This window comes from Perkinsus marinus (genome assembly GCF_000006405.1).
Source record: "Perkinsus marinus ATCC 50983 genomic scaffold scf_1104296956518, whole genome shotgun sequence".
NCBI lineage: Eukaryota > Perkinsozoa > Perkinsida > Perkinsidae > Perkinsus > Perkinsus marinus.
Window position 1 is genome coordinate 1 of NW_003207455.1, and position 18,897 is coordinate 18,897.

The 18,897-nt window shown below is 48.7% G+C and overlaps 3 protein-coding genes across 3 annotated transcripts; 1 reads left to right on the forward strand and 2 right to left on the reverse strand.

The window, feature by feature from the left end:
* Window positions 1–1,032: 1,032 nt before the first annotated feature.
* Window positions 1,033–13,980, reverse strand: Pmar_PMAR024448 (hypothetical protein; the record flags this gene model as incomplete). The annotated part of the gene is made up of 20 exons (XM_002775146.1): window positions 1,033–1,142; window positions 1,196–1,290; window positions 1,371–1,479; window positions 1,578–1,716; window positions 2,019–2,078; window positions 2,269–2,454; window positions 2,827–2,995; window positions 3,083–5,087; window positions 5,973–6,677; window positions 6,895–7,990; window positions 8,125–8,275; window positions 8,323–8,409; window positions 10,972–11,111; window positions 11,185–11,326; window positions 11,481–11,615; window positions 11,833–12,028; window positions 12,164–12,257; window positions 12,531–13,239; window positions 13,677–13,773; window positions 13,821–13,980. 20 exons carry the CDS (start codon window positions 13,978–13,980, stop codon window positions 1,033–1,035), a joined length of 6,585 nt encoding a protein of 2,194 aa, XP_002775192.1.
* A 420-nt stretch (window positions 13,981–14,400) lies between these two features.
* Pmar_PMAR024449 (60S ribosomal protein L28, putative) lies at window positions 14,401–15,040 on the reverse strand. Its single transcript, XM_002775147.1, has 3 exons — window positions 14,890–15,040; window positions 14,706–14,842; window positions 14,401–14,654 (listed from the first exon to the last, which is right to left on the reverse strand). Exons 1-3 carry the CDS (start codon window positions 15,012–15,014, stop codon window positions 14,542–14,544), a joined length of 375 nt encoding a protein of 124 aa, XP_002775193.1. The 5' UTR covers window positions 15,015–15,040; the 3' UTR covers window positions 14,401–14,541.
* Window positions 15,041–16,928: 1,888 nt separating this feature from the next.
* Window positions 16,929–18,840, forward strand: Pmar_PMAR024450 (hypothetical protein; the record flags this gene model as incomplete). Its single annotated transcript, XM_002775148.1, has 9 exons — window positions 16,929–17,060; window positions 17,106–17,198; window positions 17,254–17,442; window positions 17,651–17,785; window positions 17,826–17,919; window positions 18,124–18,254; window positions 18,298–18,393; window positions 18,441–18,629; window positions 18,676–18,840. 9 exons carry the CDS (start codon window positions 16,929–16,931, stop codon window positions 18,838–18,840), a joined length of 1,224 nt encoding a protein of 407 aa, XP_002775194.1.
* Window positions 18,841–18,897: the final 57 nt, after the last annotated feature.

An 18,897-nucleotide genomic window follows, 5' to 3' on the forward strand; every position in this document is an offset into this window, starting at 1 on the left:
CCTCTATCACATGCACTCAGCTGCTATTCACAGTGAAACTCAGATTGATGTGAATGATGGCAACTCACTCTGTTGTGGACATCGGTTCTGTAGTCATGGGAAATCAATGGGCAGAGCTTTAGCCTATCGAGATCAGCTCGTGCTATACAACAGGCATCTACAGTACTCTTCTTCCACTGCTACATCAGGACCACTCGCCAAGAGCTCAGTCAACGCCCGGTTATTCCGAGCATGTAAAGCTGCGGGCTTGTCAGAAGTATGCGGTCCGAATACCATCTCGATCGTTTCCGTCCCAGTCGAGTGGCCAAGTCTCGAACCATTCGTTTCGCTCGAGCCGATGTATTGAGAAGTCGAATTAGCTCGGTCGAATTCGAACGGACTGATCATCGAGTTAGACGAGTTCCTGAGACACATATCTCTTGAACTCGTCCAATTGAGGTTGGATGGTAATCACTCTCCGCCCAAAACGTTTGGCAGCATACTGCGAACCAAGAAGCGAGCTCTGGAAAGTCTGCTTGTGGAATGACTCAAAATCCGATGGTCGATGGAACCTGACAACCGCAGTAGTTTGCCTCACGGGCAAGTTGACCCGGCCAGCATATAGCATCACCTGACGAACCACTGCTCTCGAGAGTTTCGTGAGAGTGGCTGTCAGGAGAGCGGGGATGTTCCGCCGATGTGAAGGAACTTTCAGCCGCTCGGGGAACACAATCAGGCAGTGTGAGGTCGTCTTCCGGGCTTGGTAGATGTTCAGACGACGCTGAACTCGCCATCATAACAGCTGCCCACGGCACTACTGTAGTTTTCCATGCCTGTGACGCCCTCAGACCCTGGGTTTGATACTTTTCCGAGAGACTCTCTCTTGGGTACACTCTCTGCCCACTGGAAAATTTCCGCGTATTACAAACGATGGCGTACTATGCAGTCACACTCTGGATTGATACTGATTGACAAGACTAACGCCGACATCGTCTCTCAATTCTCATGGTTAATTAGCTTGCCTAACATGGTCAGATGCGAAAATGATTGGTACTAGATCACAGTATCGAACTGACCATACTGCATCTTGCTCGTAGATATCTCGTAGATTTTCAGCTGTTTGGCGACGACGCTCTGATGACTGTTTGCCGGACCATGTTTTTCTGAGAGTCCACCGTCACGCATTGCTTGGGGGAACTCCTATCAGCAGCCCCACGCTGGAAGTACTCACTAGAATCATCAGGGACCAATGTCTCTATTGTTGTGTGGAAACGAAACCTATATTTGCCAGGGAAGTAATGAACAAGATATCTGCAAGAGAAACAACCAGTAACTTCAGGGTATATCCCTGAGATTCGGGAACTCTCTAGGGAGAGTCTAATCAGGCCTACCCGCGGAGAGAATTGGACGCGACTATCTTTCCAGGTATACCAGCTGTTTCGACTTGATTCGCGATGGTCACGTCAACACCAAAGATATCATAGCTTATCTTTGTTGTAGCTGTAATGACGACAAATCGGGATCAGATGCCCACGGCCCGTGGGCCCGGGACATCGTTGTTTCACACCGGCAACAGCTCGGACTGAACTTGGACTCACCAATAACACCGCCAACGAACTTGCCGAAGTGCAGGCCTATCCGCATTTCCAAGTCTGGCGCGGACATTTCCTGTCGGACTGTATGAAGGGCCTCCACCATCGCCTGGGCGAATGATACCATCCTCCTAGCAGACTGTACCTGTCGATTGATATCGTCGATAGTCCGGTCGCACCAATAGGCCGAATGAGAGAATCATCGCGAGATCTGATTCTGCTCGCCAGAGACTGCTTCAGTGGCAGCCACCGAAGGATCTCCGCAGGAGATGCAGGGACCCCCTGCGATCGATGCACTTCACCGATTCGCCACGTAGTTTCACACTAAGTTTATACGATAATATCGCGTGACCATGAGCATCCTATCAAGAGCAACTGTCCATAATAAGAGAAGGCATCGACAGGAGAGTAATGAGCAACAGTCGATGTTGACGTCTCGCTACACACCTTATCGACACCTTCCTTAGGTTCTGTGCTAGCAACGTACGCATCTCCGATGGTGTGTACCTATGTCAACGAAATCGCTCACGTATGAGATTTCGTTCATGAGCAATGATGTGCGGCCGCGGCTCCGGGGTGAATTCAATCACGTGGGCGAGCGAGGTGCATTCGTTATAGAGACCTCGAGCTCAACGCTCGATGGCGTCAACCATACACAGTGTTGGTCATAGATATAGAGGCTACTTGAGGAGCTCACCTTGTACACTGCATAAGTGTCCGATAGACTGTCAAACCGTGAGAACAGGGTAGTGAGGAGTGATACAACTCGCTCGGCAGGGGCACTCTTCGCATAAGCTGTATAGTTGCATATATCAGCGAATAAGAGGGTCATGTTTTTGTATAGTGATGCCATGTACCTATCTGCTAGGTATGCTTCCAATGCCTGAATAACTTAGTCTAACCCATGGAGAAAGCTCTCGAAATCATGGCTTACAGATGAGGGCATGAATTCCGATAGTAATCGATGAGCTCGTTTCTGCCAGCTCTGGTATTCAATATCGGTCAAGAATATTCTCCTTTTCCAAGACTCTCTCATCCGCGCCATGATTATCGCAATAAATGCGAAACATACGACTAATGCTGATGTCTGGAGAGAATAACAGACTATAAACACATCGATATGCCCATCTCATTTACAATGACGAAGGATAATTGTAGAAGCGATTCTAATCCACAGGAAAGTTCTGTCCTACAATGATCAAAGTAAATTCGAAGTACTCCATCTCTACCCCCAAAACCCGACTTTCAGGCTCACCTCCGCAGCCAAGTCGGATCCGATGTATTCACTGAAATTCCACGAGATCACTACTGGAATAAGGATTATGATGTTGATGTAGAGGAGATGCTTGAAGAGCAATGCAGCATTGAAATTGATCATAATCAACCACATGGTCAGTTCGAGGCTATTCGCATAAGAATGGTATCTGTCAATAACCATCTCTCAGGGTCTAAGCGTCAGTCACAGGAAATAAGTCAAGCGAAGCCAATGGGACAGGAGTGAAGTCTGTCACCCTGTAGCAGCCGGCGACTCGGTGATGCTCAGATTACTGCATGTAGGATCATCGGCATCACAATCATCTCGCCGCACGTTTTCGACGAAAACGAGGGTATGTAATGAAGCCACCAAAATCCCAATGGCGTACACTCCGACTGTGAGTAGTCTCAGAGCTGGCGCAGACAAGAGACTCCTCAGCGAGTAGAGCACATACAATACCATCAGGAGGATCCATACCGTGAGTCGGGCGAGGAGGACGCGGGAAAATATGACTTGCGGCTGTTGTGGTGCAACCAGAAGCTCGATGGTTTGGATAAGGTAAGATACCGACAGAATGAGGAGCACATATCGAGTCGATCTCGAGGTTACAAATGTCATCAAACGACCCTCTCGGAACCGGATCTCATAGGAGCTTTGGAGGAACTCCATAGTGTACATGCTGGCCCGATCTTTTCCGAGATCCATACGTTCGACGGCGTGCTCTTTTTGAACATCATATCGGTCATTGTTGCGTCGCAAAGCCTCTACAGCCAAGTTCAGATCGCGAGATTTGTCGAAATTAATTGTCCTCTCATTGCAGCTAACATCTGACCCAGCCAACCAAGGGCTGGACGAGTGGAAAGCATCATACGCTTGCTCATCCAAACTTTCTTCTGCCCCATTCCGCCAACGTATGGATGGTTTCAAGCTCGCGATGAGCTTCCTAACGGGAGCCGTGAGTGTACTGGTTGCCGAGCCACCGAGACTGGCCTGGGAGTGCCTCCGTAGAGGTTCAATCCCTCCCAACTTCTCCACTTTAGAAGTGTCGAACGAGACCGCAAGATCTCTGCTCGTCGACATCGCGCCAACATCTTGCAGATGTGAAGAGTCGACAACCCGAGAGGCATCGTAAGTCATCAACACCCCTTTTCCTTTGACAAACGTCTCGCGCTCTTCGAAGGAAAGACTCGAGGAGAATTCCAAACACTCGCGAGTGCTCGCCGAGAGATGAACACGATTAGGAATGGCGGTGGACTTCATCCGCGATGCAGTGTTGATGGTGTCTCCGAAGATACAAAACTGTGGTCTTTTAGAGCCGACCACCCCAGATATGACCGGACCAGTGTGGATGCCAATTTTCAAAACCAAAGCAATTGCAAACCCCCTCATACACTCGTCAGGTCCAGTGTGCGCTGGGACATTCATGTGAGCGGTATTGTCCAGTATGTCCAAGCCCAACAATACTGCGCGGAAGGCATCCTTCGACACAACATGATCAGATGAGTCACCATCCGGGTTGAGTCCACTGCAGACAACATAGGACTCAGAGACCGTTTCGAGCTTAGTCAAAGCGTGAACAAACACCAACTTGTCGATGTTGCTGAACAATCGGTGTATCATCAAAATGAGCTGCTTCGGTACCAGTGCAGCGACCAACTGCGGGAAGTCGGCCACATCACAGAAGAGTACAGTCACGTCTCCACAGTGCCGGGCAAATGTTCCGATTTCCAATGTAGATGGGATTCTTGAGGAGCCCGTTTTAGAAGAACTCTCTGTTGACCGTCGGGAAAGCAATCGAGACTCAGTACTGCTACCGAAGGGGAGCCCTCTATTGTGCTCAATGATCGAATCGACTACGAAATCTGGAAGCATGTTGTTGAGTACTTCCTTACTGCGGGATTGCTCGACTTTAGAATTGAGAGAGACGAGATAGTGGCTCCTCTGATCAAGTTCGGTCTTGTATCCGAGTGCCGCACTCATCGATGTTATCGCGAGCATCATCGGGAGGTAGTCCAGCAGTTGACAGAGGTTATTAAATTCGACCCCACAGTCTCGCGAGTCGTGTCCATCCATACTCGAACCATGATGGATCTCCAATGTACGAACGAGATGGATCGTGATGAAACAGATAATGTGGACGATAGATAGGGCAAGTGCTCTCGGAAATCGGATTTGAGCAGCAATATGCACACTAAAGGGGATCCAGGCAGCCAAGAGAGAATCGTCCACTCCATCGACGATCCTCATCACATAGAACTCAGCTATAAAAAGAAACGCTAGGGATGCTAGGACCGTAGTGTAGTTACGGCGACAGAAGCGGGTGAACGTTAATAGGTATGCAAAGGTACCGAAAACTGGGATGATAACAAGTGAAACAGATACCCTTCCTGACGGGCTCAGCTGCTGAAACATCCACCACGACCACAGAGGGATGAGGATAATTTTTAGAGCCAATTTGATATGCTTTATGGCTTCAGCTCGGGAATGAATGCGATAGCCAGATTCTGTTGCAATGTTCTTGAACTCCAGTGTCCTGGAGCTAACTCGCCTCAACGTTTGAGAGGAAACGTGCTCGCCTGCCGCTTCAGTTTCATCAGCCAACAATCTAAATACACCCCGGCAAAGTCTACGGACTACTGAGTTCAGTCGCGTGGCACTCGGAGTTCGCGATGGCAACGGGGACACTTCGTTCCCACCAACACTTGCGTCGGCCATAAAATCGCTCACGGATTGCGTGAGGGAGCCCGGTACACAGGGGAAGCTTTCCTTGAGTTTTTCAGCTATATGCGATAAACCTTGCTGTGTCCAGCGGCTAGGAGCAGCCGCCAGCCACCGTTGGAGTTGTTGTACCGGCGTTGCTGCATCCCTCGAAAAGACGAGTAACTTCAGTAGTATACTTCCACAGACGCAGATATCAATCACAAAGATGAGAACCAACCAAGTGATCGGAGATTCTCCCCACAGCATTTCAGCCACATTGGTTACCTTCGACCATGGACGGCCAATACGGGAGTATAGAGAAAGAAATGGTACAAATGCAATGATAGAGACGGAGCAGAGCAGTAAGAAGAGGGATGACAGATGATTAACGAGAACGACCAGTATACAATTGACGACGATCACCACCGAATAGTAGATGAGCGTACCCATACAAGCGTGACTCATCAACTCGCCACTGGGAGTGATAACGGAAGAGTAACCCACAACGACCGCGACCGAAACGTAGGCGACTGCAGCACAGAAAGTCGCTCCTAGTATCCATACGATAAACTTCCTCGCATTGAATGAGAATGACTTTCTCCCTTCAACATATACGATGGGATACCTCACAACGACCCAGCGTGGCAGGGTGATATCCATGGCGCCGATGACTATGATGGGGAGGGAAGTCCAGAAGACATTGTAAGACATCAAGATCCAGGAGTCGTACAGGGAGGTGCCAGTGAATGCATTGCTCAAAGCGAAAAATACATTCGGCAATATCAGGAAGATGTTCTTGAAGAAGGAATAGAGTATAACGAGGGTAATACGGTTGTAGCAGTCTCGGCCGTGGATTAACATCAGCTGTCCAAGGTGAGAGAATGTGGCAATGGCATAGTCTGAGGCTCTGACGGCCTGCATTCCTTCGCTCCCAATGACTCCAATACCGATGTTGGCCACCTCAAGCATAGGAACATCGTTAGCTCCATCGCCTATAGCCAAAGTGATACAATCATCTGCTTTTTTTAGCAGTTGGACGATCAGTGCCTTCTGTGATGGTGAACAGCGACATGCCACCACCGATCCGGTATTCATGAGGATACTGGACAAGATTATCGAATTGCTCTTCGACGAGGAGAAGCAGTCTATTGCTGAACCATCCAAAACGACGCATAAACAACTCGTTTTCCCACGAGCGGTCCACTTCACGTATTCGTCCTCAAAGTTCTTCTGTTTTTGTCGTACGAAGCATCTGCTGCTTCATTACTCATCCCACGCTCGTAATTGGAGCAAAGGTCGACACATACGCATTCCGGGGTAAGAGTTCAACAGCTCGAGCAATGTTCAGGGAGGTCTCGTAGCGATCACCCGTGAGCATCCAAACCTTCACGCCCGCATTCAACATCCGACAAACCGTTATATTCACGCCACGCTGTATCTTGTCTTCCACAGCAGTGGCCCCGAGAACAATAAGATTCGTCTCAAACTTATCGGCTATTTGAGCGAATCGGTCAGCTCGATTCGTTATGGAGTGCCTAGCTTCATTCAGGGCTCCAAGATACTCTGAGGTCTCGACTTCATCAAGATACCGCATCGCTAGCATGAGTGTTCGAAGACCAGTTGATGCGAATTCATTGATGTCAAAAACCGTTTCCTCTCGAACATCCCGAACAGGGACCCCACATAAGGCGATAGCTGAAGCCTCTCCAACACCTCTCTGGCAGAGTTCGACCATCACGTCGTCTGCACCTTTCACCAATAGCATAGACCCGCTACCATCGGGGATATAGGCGATGTCCCCTTCATCAGTTTCAATGGTCTTCATGATTTGGACAAGAATGCTCATGCGTTTGCGTTCGCTGGTGAACTCGTTGACACCGAGAATTTTGAAAGTGGTATCCTCCCATTGTCGCTCCTTTCCTGCGGGACTGGGCCGTAGTATCCTAAGTGACACGAAATCCGAGCTTCGGTTCGTGAGGATGTAGCCCGAGCTCGCAGCCATTTCAACCAAGGCCTCCTCATCCGGGCTAGCGCCTTGGAAACGGACTCCGATCAGTGATTTGGTTGACGTCTCGACAATAACGGTGTTACATATCGCGCACGTTAGCATGAACAGATGGACGAAAGCATCCTGAGGCCTTGTGATCGCCGAGACTCCCAGATATTCGAGTAACGCCTCATCACGTAGGCGGTTTTTCTCAGTGTCCGGGAGCATCTTGTTGCTTCGCCAAGAGTAAAGGTTGTCGGAGTGAATACTTTCAGCCGTGGGTGCCTTCTCTTCACTCCCATACTGTACTCCACCAATACTGCACGTTTTGAACGACATCCGATTCTCCGTCAAGGTTCCGGTCTTGTCAACCAGAACGTAGTCAACCCGGCCAAGATCATCGTTGAGGCCTGATGCGCCTACGATAATCGAATGCTGTCCTTCCTTCAAATAAGGATCCCGCTGAATAAAGTATGCCTGAAAGTAACTATCTCGCCATTATGAGCTTTCGTGACGACAGAGTAATCGTGAGTCAGCTGCTTGATATCGACAGCGGCAGCGTAGAAAGCTCAGTTGATAACATAAGCGCCGAGTACTCCGCCCAGGCTGACCTGTATTGATCTGACGATGTCCACGGTTACGTAAAGTGATATCGGGACCATGTTGTTGAATAGGAGAAGGAATGTCAAGAATTGCTGTCTCTGAAAAGCATTCTGCCGCTGACTAACGTGACATTCACTTGGAATCACAAATAACGTAGACCTACCCAGGTGCCACTGTAAGTATACATGCCTACGAATCGCTCGAACCTGTCCCTCGAGTCGCGTGTGCATGCAAAAGCTATGGTTAGTCCCAAAGATAGTGCCAGCATGAACCCAAGAACGAAGCCCAGGTACCTGAAAGAGTTGGGGAATGATGAATATATTCATGCCAATAGCTTGGGCAAACTCGAGACAATGATCACATCAGCGAATTTGTTGTAGAGTCTCCGTTGTAGATTCTCCGATGGAGCTGTACCCGTAAGGCGGAAGCCGTCAATGTCATGCAACTCACACAACAACACTCCGGAAGCGAGCTGATGTGTGATAGAGTAATACAAGAACCGTCATTTGCCGGTTCGGCATATTCAGTGCTCCAGTTCCTATCATTTCAATGGACTAGGAGTGCCAATGGCACTGTGCCACCGTCACGGCACCACTGCGTCTGATCCTGTGATTGGTACAGTATAAATGACGGTGGAAAATAAATATACCATTCGCGAATCTATATTGCGGGTGGTAGAACCGCTATGCCAGCGGACTATACCATTCAGGAATATATTTGGCGAGTAGGGGGGCCGCTATGCCAGCGGTCTATACCATTCAGGAATCTATTTGGCAAGTAGGGGGGCGCTATGCCAGCGGACTATACCATTCAGGAATCTAATTGGCGAGTAGGGGGGCCGATATGCTAGCGGACTATACCATGCAGGAATCTATTTGGCGAGTAGAGGGGCCGCTATGCCAGCGGTCTATACCATTCAGGAATCTATTTGGCGAGTAGGGGGGCGCTATGCCAGCGGACTATACCATTCAGAATCTAATTGGCGAGTAGGGGACCGATATGCTAGCGGACTATACCATTCAGGAATCTATTTGGCGAGTAGAGGGGCCGCTATGCCAGCGGACTATACCATTCAGGAATCTATTTGGCGAGTAGGGGGGCCGCTATGCCAGCGGACTATACCATTCAGAAATCGAATTGCCGAATAGGGAGGACCGTTATGCCAGAAGACTATACCATTCAGAAACCCACGTGGCGAATGGGGGCCGCTATGCCCGCGGACAAGAAACCCACATACACGAGTAAGAACAATAATTTAGCGCTTGAGTTTACATAAGTGTGTCATATTAAGAGTCAGTTCAGCAGCAAGCTCTCAATAAGGATCTCAATTCGGCGGATGAGTACCGAAAATTCATGATGGAGCGAACCAATTCCGACGGTAAGGGCATCTATTCCGGGGGACCGCCTTGACCCGTCATAGAGCCTTGGACCGTATAAGGGAGTCAGGTACAGAAATAACGACTCTGCTAGGGAAACAACAATGCTTGCATCACCGTGTCATAAGGCGTTAATCTTCCCAGTTTCCTTTGAGAGAGTCAGAACTGAGAAGTGACGTCTTCGATCCGATTCAGGTCAACCTTGAGAGCATCCGACACCCCGTCGTTCTTATTGCCAGTCAGAAAGCGAAAAATGCCTCCTTTTCCCGCTAGATACTGAATAGAGCGAACCCTATCGTTGTGGTTCCGAAAATTGTAATCCCTTGGGTTTTTCCATCATTGGATCATCTTGTGAACGCGCTATGACCTAAAAGCCTGTCCCTAGTTGCGGAGCGAGCGAAGTGAGCGGAGCATATACCGCAACAACAGGCACTTTCGCGTTGTGCGTGCGTGCGTGATGAATTATTTTGACTGAACTACCGACCGTCCGAGGGCATCAGATGAATCAAACGAGTCCTCTATGCCCGGAGGTTTGCAGAAAAATCGAAAAACTTGACTACTCCCACAGCGTCAAGAAATATGTGCGAAAAACAATTTTCGATGGAAAAATGCCCAACCCGGGGATCGAACCTGAGACTAACTCCAGGGTAGAGTTTAGTGCGCGATTCGAGATGTATGACTATCGAATGACCCTGACGAGCGCAATTGAAAATCAATTTTGATCATCACATCTCCACAACGATCATTACTTCCCAACATCTCAATCAAAAGATGCGGATTAATCGAGCTCCGCCCCTTCGTCACGAAGGCCTAGTATGGATATGTTGACATAAATTCCGTCCGCAATGTTCGATAGGCCACACGTAAAAAGTACAATTTAACCAATGTATTCCAAGATCTCATGACATTAAATTCTATATTCAGAAATTCTTATAGAACAATTTGTATCTTCAACACACCGTGCCGCGTCAGTGCCCTGCCAGGAAGGGTGCACGGTAGATCACATCCAGGTTGTTGGTCAAACGGTGCTCAAGTCCGGAGGTTTTACGGATCTAACTTACCCAGTTTTGCTGGTAGACGCGAGGTCATATCGCATAATATGCGATGCATATGCTGGCAAACCCACTGTCCTCCTCTAACTCTTTCAAAAATATGACGATTTATGTCCGGGTATTCATTCATTCGATATATCCTAGTAGGATAACCCTGCTCTTTCCTACCGATGATACTAAGAGTCAAGATCCACGATCCGTGGGCAAACCATCCTTTCAACCAAACTGGTGAAAGTGTTTGTATTCTGGTAATCAGACATTGTCGTTGGCAACTTATCGAGACGTTCATCTCGATATGTTTAATAGGTTGCATCACTGGTGTGCTCTGCACGTGACCTTGATTCCTGCCCCGCGTCTCAACACGATCCGCGTCACGCGAGACGTAGCAGCATACCGCGGTTCCCCGGTAATTCCCGGACGATCTCACCTGTTTATTTGGAGCTCCACCTTCGACCTCTTGATTGGCGCATTTGGAGTCATATTCATGGCTAACTTAGTGTCCCTTCCCACATAAACAACGACGCCGCAACACCACGCCGTATTGCGGATCGACGATCCGCGGAGTACCTCAATATCGAGATAATCACTGATGACACTGGTCGAGATGGCCTGCATTGGAGACGGAAACACTCAGGCTTACCAGGTTCTTCGCATCAGCAGGTTCCCTGAGCCCTCCTCTGAGTCGAAAGAGGCCGTTGAACTCGTCGATGAGAGCATTGGGGGCATCGCACGTCATTGATCCGACACACTCGGAAACCAATGGAATAGAGGAGAACATCCGCCTAAGTCGACACCGACAGGATTCATGACCTCTCTCGTCTGATGATTTCACAGCTAATCTCGGCCATGATGTTACCGCACGAGATGTTCCCACTAGTCTAGTGGCATTAGAGGGATCGCGAGGAGCACCAGGCAGAGGGCATGGCCGTGCACTACCGTGTCTCGGGAAGAGCTTGTTTGACTTTCAATGCCGACTCTCCATCGAGCTGACTCGTTTCCACATATACCGTTCCGTCTGGGTCGCTGGTGGCTATCAGCAGCATGTCGGCCTGATATGATAGCTCAAGCATACTAATATGAGCATGTCAAGACACACTGGAACCTCTTCGCCTCTTCTCAAATACAGAAGTGATCCGGATGTGATGTTTTCCCAAGGAATCAGCTCCAAACCTGCCATATATCGAATAAAGCTCCCCCGATTGTAGGCAAATCACCTCCGACATCTCGATCATGCCTCTCACTAGCCTTCGCTTTCACTACCACTCGACAAAGGCGCTTATTGACCTACTGATCATGTGCAGGTTCCACTCTCCTATGACAAGGACCGTGGCTAACTCGAATGCACACCTTGGTGTCATTCATGTAACGACGATAGTCCTCTATCGCATCTTTGATCATCGTCAAGCTGAGGACAAATACCAGGGGCACGATAGTGGCCCACTCAGAAGTCGGACTCAGATTGTACGGGAGCATCTGGCAAATACCTAGAGGGAGGGGCAACCCTAGTAGCAACTCTCAGGCACCGAGGAGAGCGCCCTCCGCAATGGCCCAGCAGTCTCCTGGAGTGAGCTGCATTGATTGTCATCGACACCCGATGGCAAAGTGCATGAACCTCTCACCGACAAGTAGAAACCACAAGTTCGCCACGCGGTGGAACTGCTCCCAGAGGTTCAACGGGACGAACGTCAGCAAGCGGTACTTCGTCGAGGCGATCTAGCAGGGAAAAGACGATGTAGGGAATGAACTTCGACTTCCCAGCATTCGTCAAAAGCTATCCAATCGATGCTATAAATAAGGCACTTGATGGACAATAGACAAATTTGAAGCCATTGATGATCAAGCGCTATATACCGTTCAGAAATACTTCTTAGGACTGGGGTCGCTATGCCAGCGATGCGCGCGGGAGGCGCATTGCTAAACTGGGCTCCGTTCTCGGCTAACGTGATGTACTTATTTGACTCTGAGTGTCAAATTGGTGTCCTTCACGTGTATGTCAATTCTGATTCTGGGGGCATAGCTGCCCCTATTGACCGAGTCGATCCATAAATCGTGCAGCTCAAAGGCATAGCGGGCCCTTTCCACCGAGTCTATTTCTGAACTGTGCAGCCCGAAGGCATAGCTGCCCCTATCCACTGAGTTGATTTCTAAATAATGTAGTCCGAAGGCATAGCTGCCCCTATCCACCGAGTTGATTTGTAAATGAAGTAGTCCGAAGGCATAGCTGCCCCTATCCACCGAGTTGATTTGTAAATGAAGTAGTCCGAAGGCATAGCTGCCCCTATCCACCGAGTTGATTTGTAAATGAAGTAGTCCGAAGGCATAGCTGCCCCTATCCACCGAGTTGATTTGTAAATGAAGTAGTCCGAAGGCATAGCTGCCCCTATCCACCGAGTTGATTTGTAAATGAAGTAGTCCGAAGGCATAGCTGCCCCTATCCACCGAGTTGATTTGTAAATGAAGTAGACCGAAGGCATAGCTGCCCCTATCCACTGAGTTGATTTGTAAATTAAGTAGTCCGAAGGCATAGCTGCCCCTATCCACTGAGTTGATTTGTAAATTAAGTAGTCCGAAGGCATAGCTGCCCCTATCCACTGAGTTGATTTGTAAATTAAGTAGTCCGAAGGCATAGCTGCCCCTATTGACCGAATAAATGTCTGTATGGTATAGCCTGCTCAAGGCCAACAGAGCAGATCGACTACCAGCACGAATTCAGTTTTAAGGCAGATCCGATTACCCTGACTTACTCTATTGTGGAAGTCAGTTCGATGACTGGGACAAATGAGGGTGCATAAGCTCAACCTGGCGGAGAAAAAACATCTGAGAATATAGCGGTTGCGTAGGGTACTCATCGGAAACTGTCATGTCGTGATCAGTCGCCAAAACCTCGGCAAGAGCGCGGTTGTTTTTGGTATGCAACTGTGCTGATGTGTGGGACAGGAAAGGCCCAAACAATAGTTCAATGGTCTCCGCTCTAGTCGAGTCGCCGGAGCTCGAATTATTAACACCGCCACGGATAGAGATCTCCGATAGGGAATCGCGACGACCGAATTCGAATGGGCTAACCAGTGAGCTTGATGAGCTTCTGAGATCAACGGCGATGCCTCCATCACGACAGGCAGGAAGGTCAATCACCTCCTCCTGAATAAGTTTGGTAGCATGTCGCGAGCGAAGGCTCGAGCTTTGTTCAGTCCCGAGGAAGATCTAGCAACATGTTCGCGCCCAATATCACCTGAACTCAGTGGTCGCTCGTCAGCACTATGTGCAGAAAGCTCATACCTGTTGATGCAAAGCTCACTGTAGTGGTACTCGGTCGAACCGCAGGGGGTGTGAACGTGTCGGATGATGAACGACTATCTTGATCCATCCGTATTAAGCTGTTCGGTAGTCCGTTGCTGTTTTCTTCATCGGATGTGTTTTTCGGTATCGAGTTGTCCATCACAGAAAAGCACTTTCACAGACACTGCCAAGCGGAGAGCGTTTTCCAATTAAGAGCAACTTTTGCAACTGCGAACTGCTCGACTCTGAAGTTAGCAATTACTAGCTATGATTTTCTCTGAAGAGATTTACAACGCGACAATCAGGTGATTATCCCATCTGGAAGGTTCTCGATCGATTATCCACCAAAGTCGACGATCGGCGTACTCCAGAAACCGAATCCCATTAAACTGCACGTGCAAAATTGTAGAGTCGGCCGTATCCTATGAATCCAATCTGAGCTTGTAATATCGGAAACGTCAATCCAATAATACTTGCCGTAGTCCTATCAATAAATCAGAGCACTCTCTTCAACTGTCACAAACGAGCACAGCGACCCTGGATCATCTCCCAAACTGAGAACACAACGCCTGAGAACAATTCAAGCCATCATCAGCTCCGACTCAACCTGTTGAGTAACAAGTGAGCTGGCTCTGACGCTGCCGTTTTACGGGCATCGTAGTAATGATAACCTATCACCGTAGTGGTAGTAGTAGCAGGCAGCAATCCCGAACAGCCTGATTTAGGCTCTGAAGCTCTTCTTGATGGCGCTGTACTTCTTGCTGGCAAGAGGGATAAGGTCAGGGCGGGTAAGGGCCAACTGAGCCTTGATGCTCTTCTGGGCCTTCTTGGCGCCTGAATTCGGAACACGTACCAAGGCGAAACCCGATCTCGACCCGTCATTACTCTTGGAGACACCAGTGGTGGTGTAACGCGTGCAGGGCTTAGTGGTCTTCCTGCTGGTAGTGAGCACGATAGTCTGCTTGTTACCAGTGGTCTGGATGTCCAAAGCACCAGCGCGGACGTTGGCAATACCAGAGTAGCTGAGAAAGAATGAAATCCCATCACGTGACTTATGCATGATTATTACCCAGCGCGGTTGAGGTTAGTCATGTTACCGGGCTCGGTGGTGAAAGCGGCGGTGTTAGCACGCTTCTGGATGAAGCAGTTGTTGTTGCGGACACACTGCCAGATGAGCTGTTGAGAGGCCACCATTACTGCTTGTTACGGTAATCAACACTGAATACGACATTATCCCCAGTCAACCCACATTGTAGCAACCACTGTCCACAGAAGCTCGACGAAAATGACCTCCTACACCGCGAAAATTCCCAACATCCTAATGAACTACAAGTAGCGATGCACTTGCAAGCTATCCCGCAGTTCAAGTCGTCGTAGTCTACCATGCAACAACGGTGTCCCCGGGTCGGAAAGACAAAAAATTGCACAAGGCGAAGGAGCTAACAACAAATCGATCAGCTGGGCGAGCGATACCTCATTGACTGCGCATGATTATTGCGACCTTGCCAAAGATTGGAATCGTTCTTTCGAGACCTCAGTCATTGAAGTTGCTCATTTTGTGGTAGAGTTATATATTTTGTACTTCATAGTGTGCAGGAAACATCCTCGATAAGGCGGAGTTCTGCTCGGAGGCTGATGAGCTCAGTGAGCTTCTTATAGGCTTATCTGGAAAGGAGGGATGTGGAATAGTACCAGACGAGTGACAAGCCTTAACAGGTACTACTCTTCTCTTGAGCAGTATAATCTGATTGCCCTCTAGGACTAAGTTATGCTGCTGTGAGTAAAGACTCCATCGGTAGGCATGGAGGTTGGTGGTTTGTCGGAAACCGCGTGCTATCATAGCACGCGGTTTCCCACTTTCACCACACACTTATACCCCTACACATAGCACTGCTATATGTAGGGGTATTAGTGTTTCTTATGATTGATGCTAGTTGAGAAGCCGTTGATCGTAACCGCCTGGGTTGTGCGATCTTGAATGTATACTCCAATATAGGATGCTCACCGCCTACTTGCAGGTGGACCCGGCAAACCACGTGAGGTCATTGACGTCGTGAAGGGTGATGTCGTCATTCATAGAATGTCCTGTTAGCCCAGGCAGTTAAGCTATAGGTTGTTGTAAAAGCAACCTATCTCAAATATGAATTATGGTTTATCTTTCTACTACTAGTGTTGGAGCTGGCCTCTCTTGGAACGCATGCCCATGTAAGCTCTGTCAGGGTCCTGTGCCTGGTCCACTGATCTGGTGAAGAGTAAATGGTATGGTATGATAAGCGCTGGCTTGGTTGCCTTATAGATTCTGTTCTCGGCAGGGATCGGTAGTATTCTAATTGACGAGAAGTAGGGGCTACGGTATGTCGTAAATTTGACGTAGTATGCACTGTGAAAATTCATTCTGAGAGGCCCGAAGGGGCTATACGCAGACCAGTAGGGATCGCATCGCTGATGATATCTCTCCTGCTACCCCTCCCGGGAGGAGTGGATTTGTGATTGCAGGTGTCCATGGTTTTGCTCATGTACAGATGCTAATCTCAACCACTATGTGGAGGTTATCTCACAGATGCGGTAAGACCACTTGGACGTTAATCTGCTATGGTTAATTCCTATAATGGTGCCATCGCCCTTTTTCTCTTCGAACTATGTGGGTTTTGTTGTTAATAGGGACGTGATGATGGGAAATAGTGTGGCAACTGTTGGAACCTTGAATATCGATTTAACTTCTTGTTGAGACTGTAGTCTCTGTAAGCCATGGTATGACCATAAACTGATTATATATCACTATACCATTGGGAGTAACCTGCCGGGCCTGCATGTGCGTTGTTGATGAGTTCACCTAGCCGTGGAGGGTTGGGTCATCAACCGCTAACCATCCGAGGGTTAATAGTCTGGGAAGGCTCGCTGCCGTGAATTGCAGGGTGAAGTACTTCTCTACATAGCTGCTTATATTATGCATGTGTTTCCCTCTGAAGATGGCTCATGAGCATGCCTTTTGGTATAGGAGGCATTCGAAATGAACTCCTCAGAGAGATCGATGAAGTCGACTTATTTTTTCTCACCATCAGGCCTCTTCTTGCCTTTACCGGCTTTTGCCGTTTTCAAGCCCCTATCATGCACGACTCGAAGTCTCGCGACAAGCCACTTGTGAGGAGATCCCCGTTATTCCCACTGCTTCTTGTTATGGTTATAGCAGCAATAGTGCAGCCATTCGCTGTACACGCAGCGGACAACGAATACGAGGAGGTGAGTTGCGTCGGGGATGGTATGGGATTTACAACCTTTTTTTAGATATCAGAGGACGTCAGCGATCTTTGTGAATCTGTTGAGCTGGGTGATGGTACATATTACCTTGTTGCGGCGTACAAGGGGAATGCGGTCGCGGTAAGCTTGCCTGAGTGGAGACTTCGTGTTTTCAAGAAATTTGTTCTTGTCGCAGTTGGCCAGCACTCGGTCCGGTTCAAAACAACCTTATGTCGGTTGTGAAGCAGTGCAGCGCCCTATCTATCGATCATTTGAGGGGAGGTTTGTGGTGGAGAGCACGTGCGGCCGCTCGACTGTGCGATTCTATTTTAAAGACCATCACGGTGCATCGGACTTTGCTGTGCAGTGGGGTGGCGTCACTACGGTGAGTTGGTCGGGTCGAGTGCAGGGTGGGAAAATATGCACATCGTCAACTAGGTGTTTATGGAGGTTCTGAGGGAATTTTGGTAAACTATTCTCAATTTCTATACACTTTAGCATAATTTCCCGAAAATTTCCTAGAAAATTTTTATATTGTCACCAACGCACGTCGTTGAACATGTGACAATTTTCCCACACTTGAGTCTATTCAGGTTGAGATTGTTGAGGAGTACATTTCGAAGTCGCCTGTATTCGATTCTCCTGCACTTGGGGATGGGCTGAAACTCGTCAAAGCTGCGGTTGATTACTCACCGGAACACTTCTTTGCTACTGGGCGCAGATTGGAGGTAAGCCACCATCCTTGAAGTCGTTGATAAGGTTATTCAGTTTACTGTTGGGGGGAAGCCTGAGAGGTTAGCCTTACGATGTGATCGCGTTCGGGAGCAGGGGAGTTCAAAGAGAGGCTATTCTGTTGACGAAGGTAGCCAGAAGTGTTGGGGGAATATGTGTTCGCTTGCTCTCAGCCAAGTGAAGTAGTTTACATAGGAATTCGGGTAGAAGTGTAAAGAAACCAGTGAGAATTTCCTCAAAATTCTTTCGCAAATGTGGTTGAATATGTGCGTATTGTTTCACACTGGAGGTAGCTGACGTTACAGCTCGTATTCTTATCGCGATTGTTTTTCAGTGAGTTCGTTGTTCACTGTGAAGGTGGCGTGCATGGATGAGAATAAAGCAAAGATGACTTTGAATATTCCTTTTGAAAAGAATTATGTGGCGAGTGACTTTGCTGCTAACTGGGGCTATTTCACTCACGCTGTAAGTCTTGGGGTTATTGCTTAAGGAGCACTTACTGGTTTAGATACGAGTCAACAGCAGTGCGGCGAATCCTGAGATTGAGGGCATGCGAGTTGAACTTAACCTTGATTCGAAGAGGCCTCGGGAACGCCTTATTACAGTGAGCTTCGACAGTTACTTGGAGGGTTTTTATTGACTCCTACTTAGTACAATTCGGTGAGATATACGTGTGGTGCGGTATACGTTGCTGATGGGAGTGATGAAGGCGGCGGCGGTTTTTCGATGAAGGCCGACTGTGCGCAGATCGGCGTGTGGGAACGCGGCGAAGTAGAGTTCAAGCTTAGAAATGTTCGGGAGGGACGGCGTATTGCCTATGAGCTCGGCGGTTACCGAGGGGTAGGGTGATTTCCTGGAGGTGTGGTATGGTATGAGTGTCTCACAGGTCCGTGATGAATTATTGACGAAGATTAAAGATGGTAGAGTGTTTGGTGAGAAGAGTGGTATTGCTAAGGTGACCAGAGCCTCTGGGGAGGTCAGTCTAGCAGACACGGAGAACACTATCAAACAAAGGCTCGAGGTAAGCCTATGGAGAACCATGTCTCTTTGAAAGACCTCATCAGATACGCTTTGGCGACGGTGGGACGAAGTCTATGCGGTGTTTGCC

Coding starts and splice junctions, on each gene's coding strand:
- Pmar_PMAR024449 (XM_002775147.1), bottom strand. CDS start 15,014: ATGGTGGCCTCTCAACAGCTCATCTGGCAGTGTGTCCGCAACAACAAC. Junction 14,843..14,889: donor ACTAACCTCAACCGCGCTGG/GTAATAATCATG, acceptor ATTCTTTCTCAG/CTACTCTGGTATTGCCAACG. Junction 14,655..14,705: donor CACCACTGGTGTCTCCAAGA/GTAATGACGGGT, acceptor TTCCGAATTCAG/GCGCCAAGAAGGCCCAGAAG.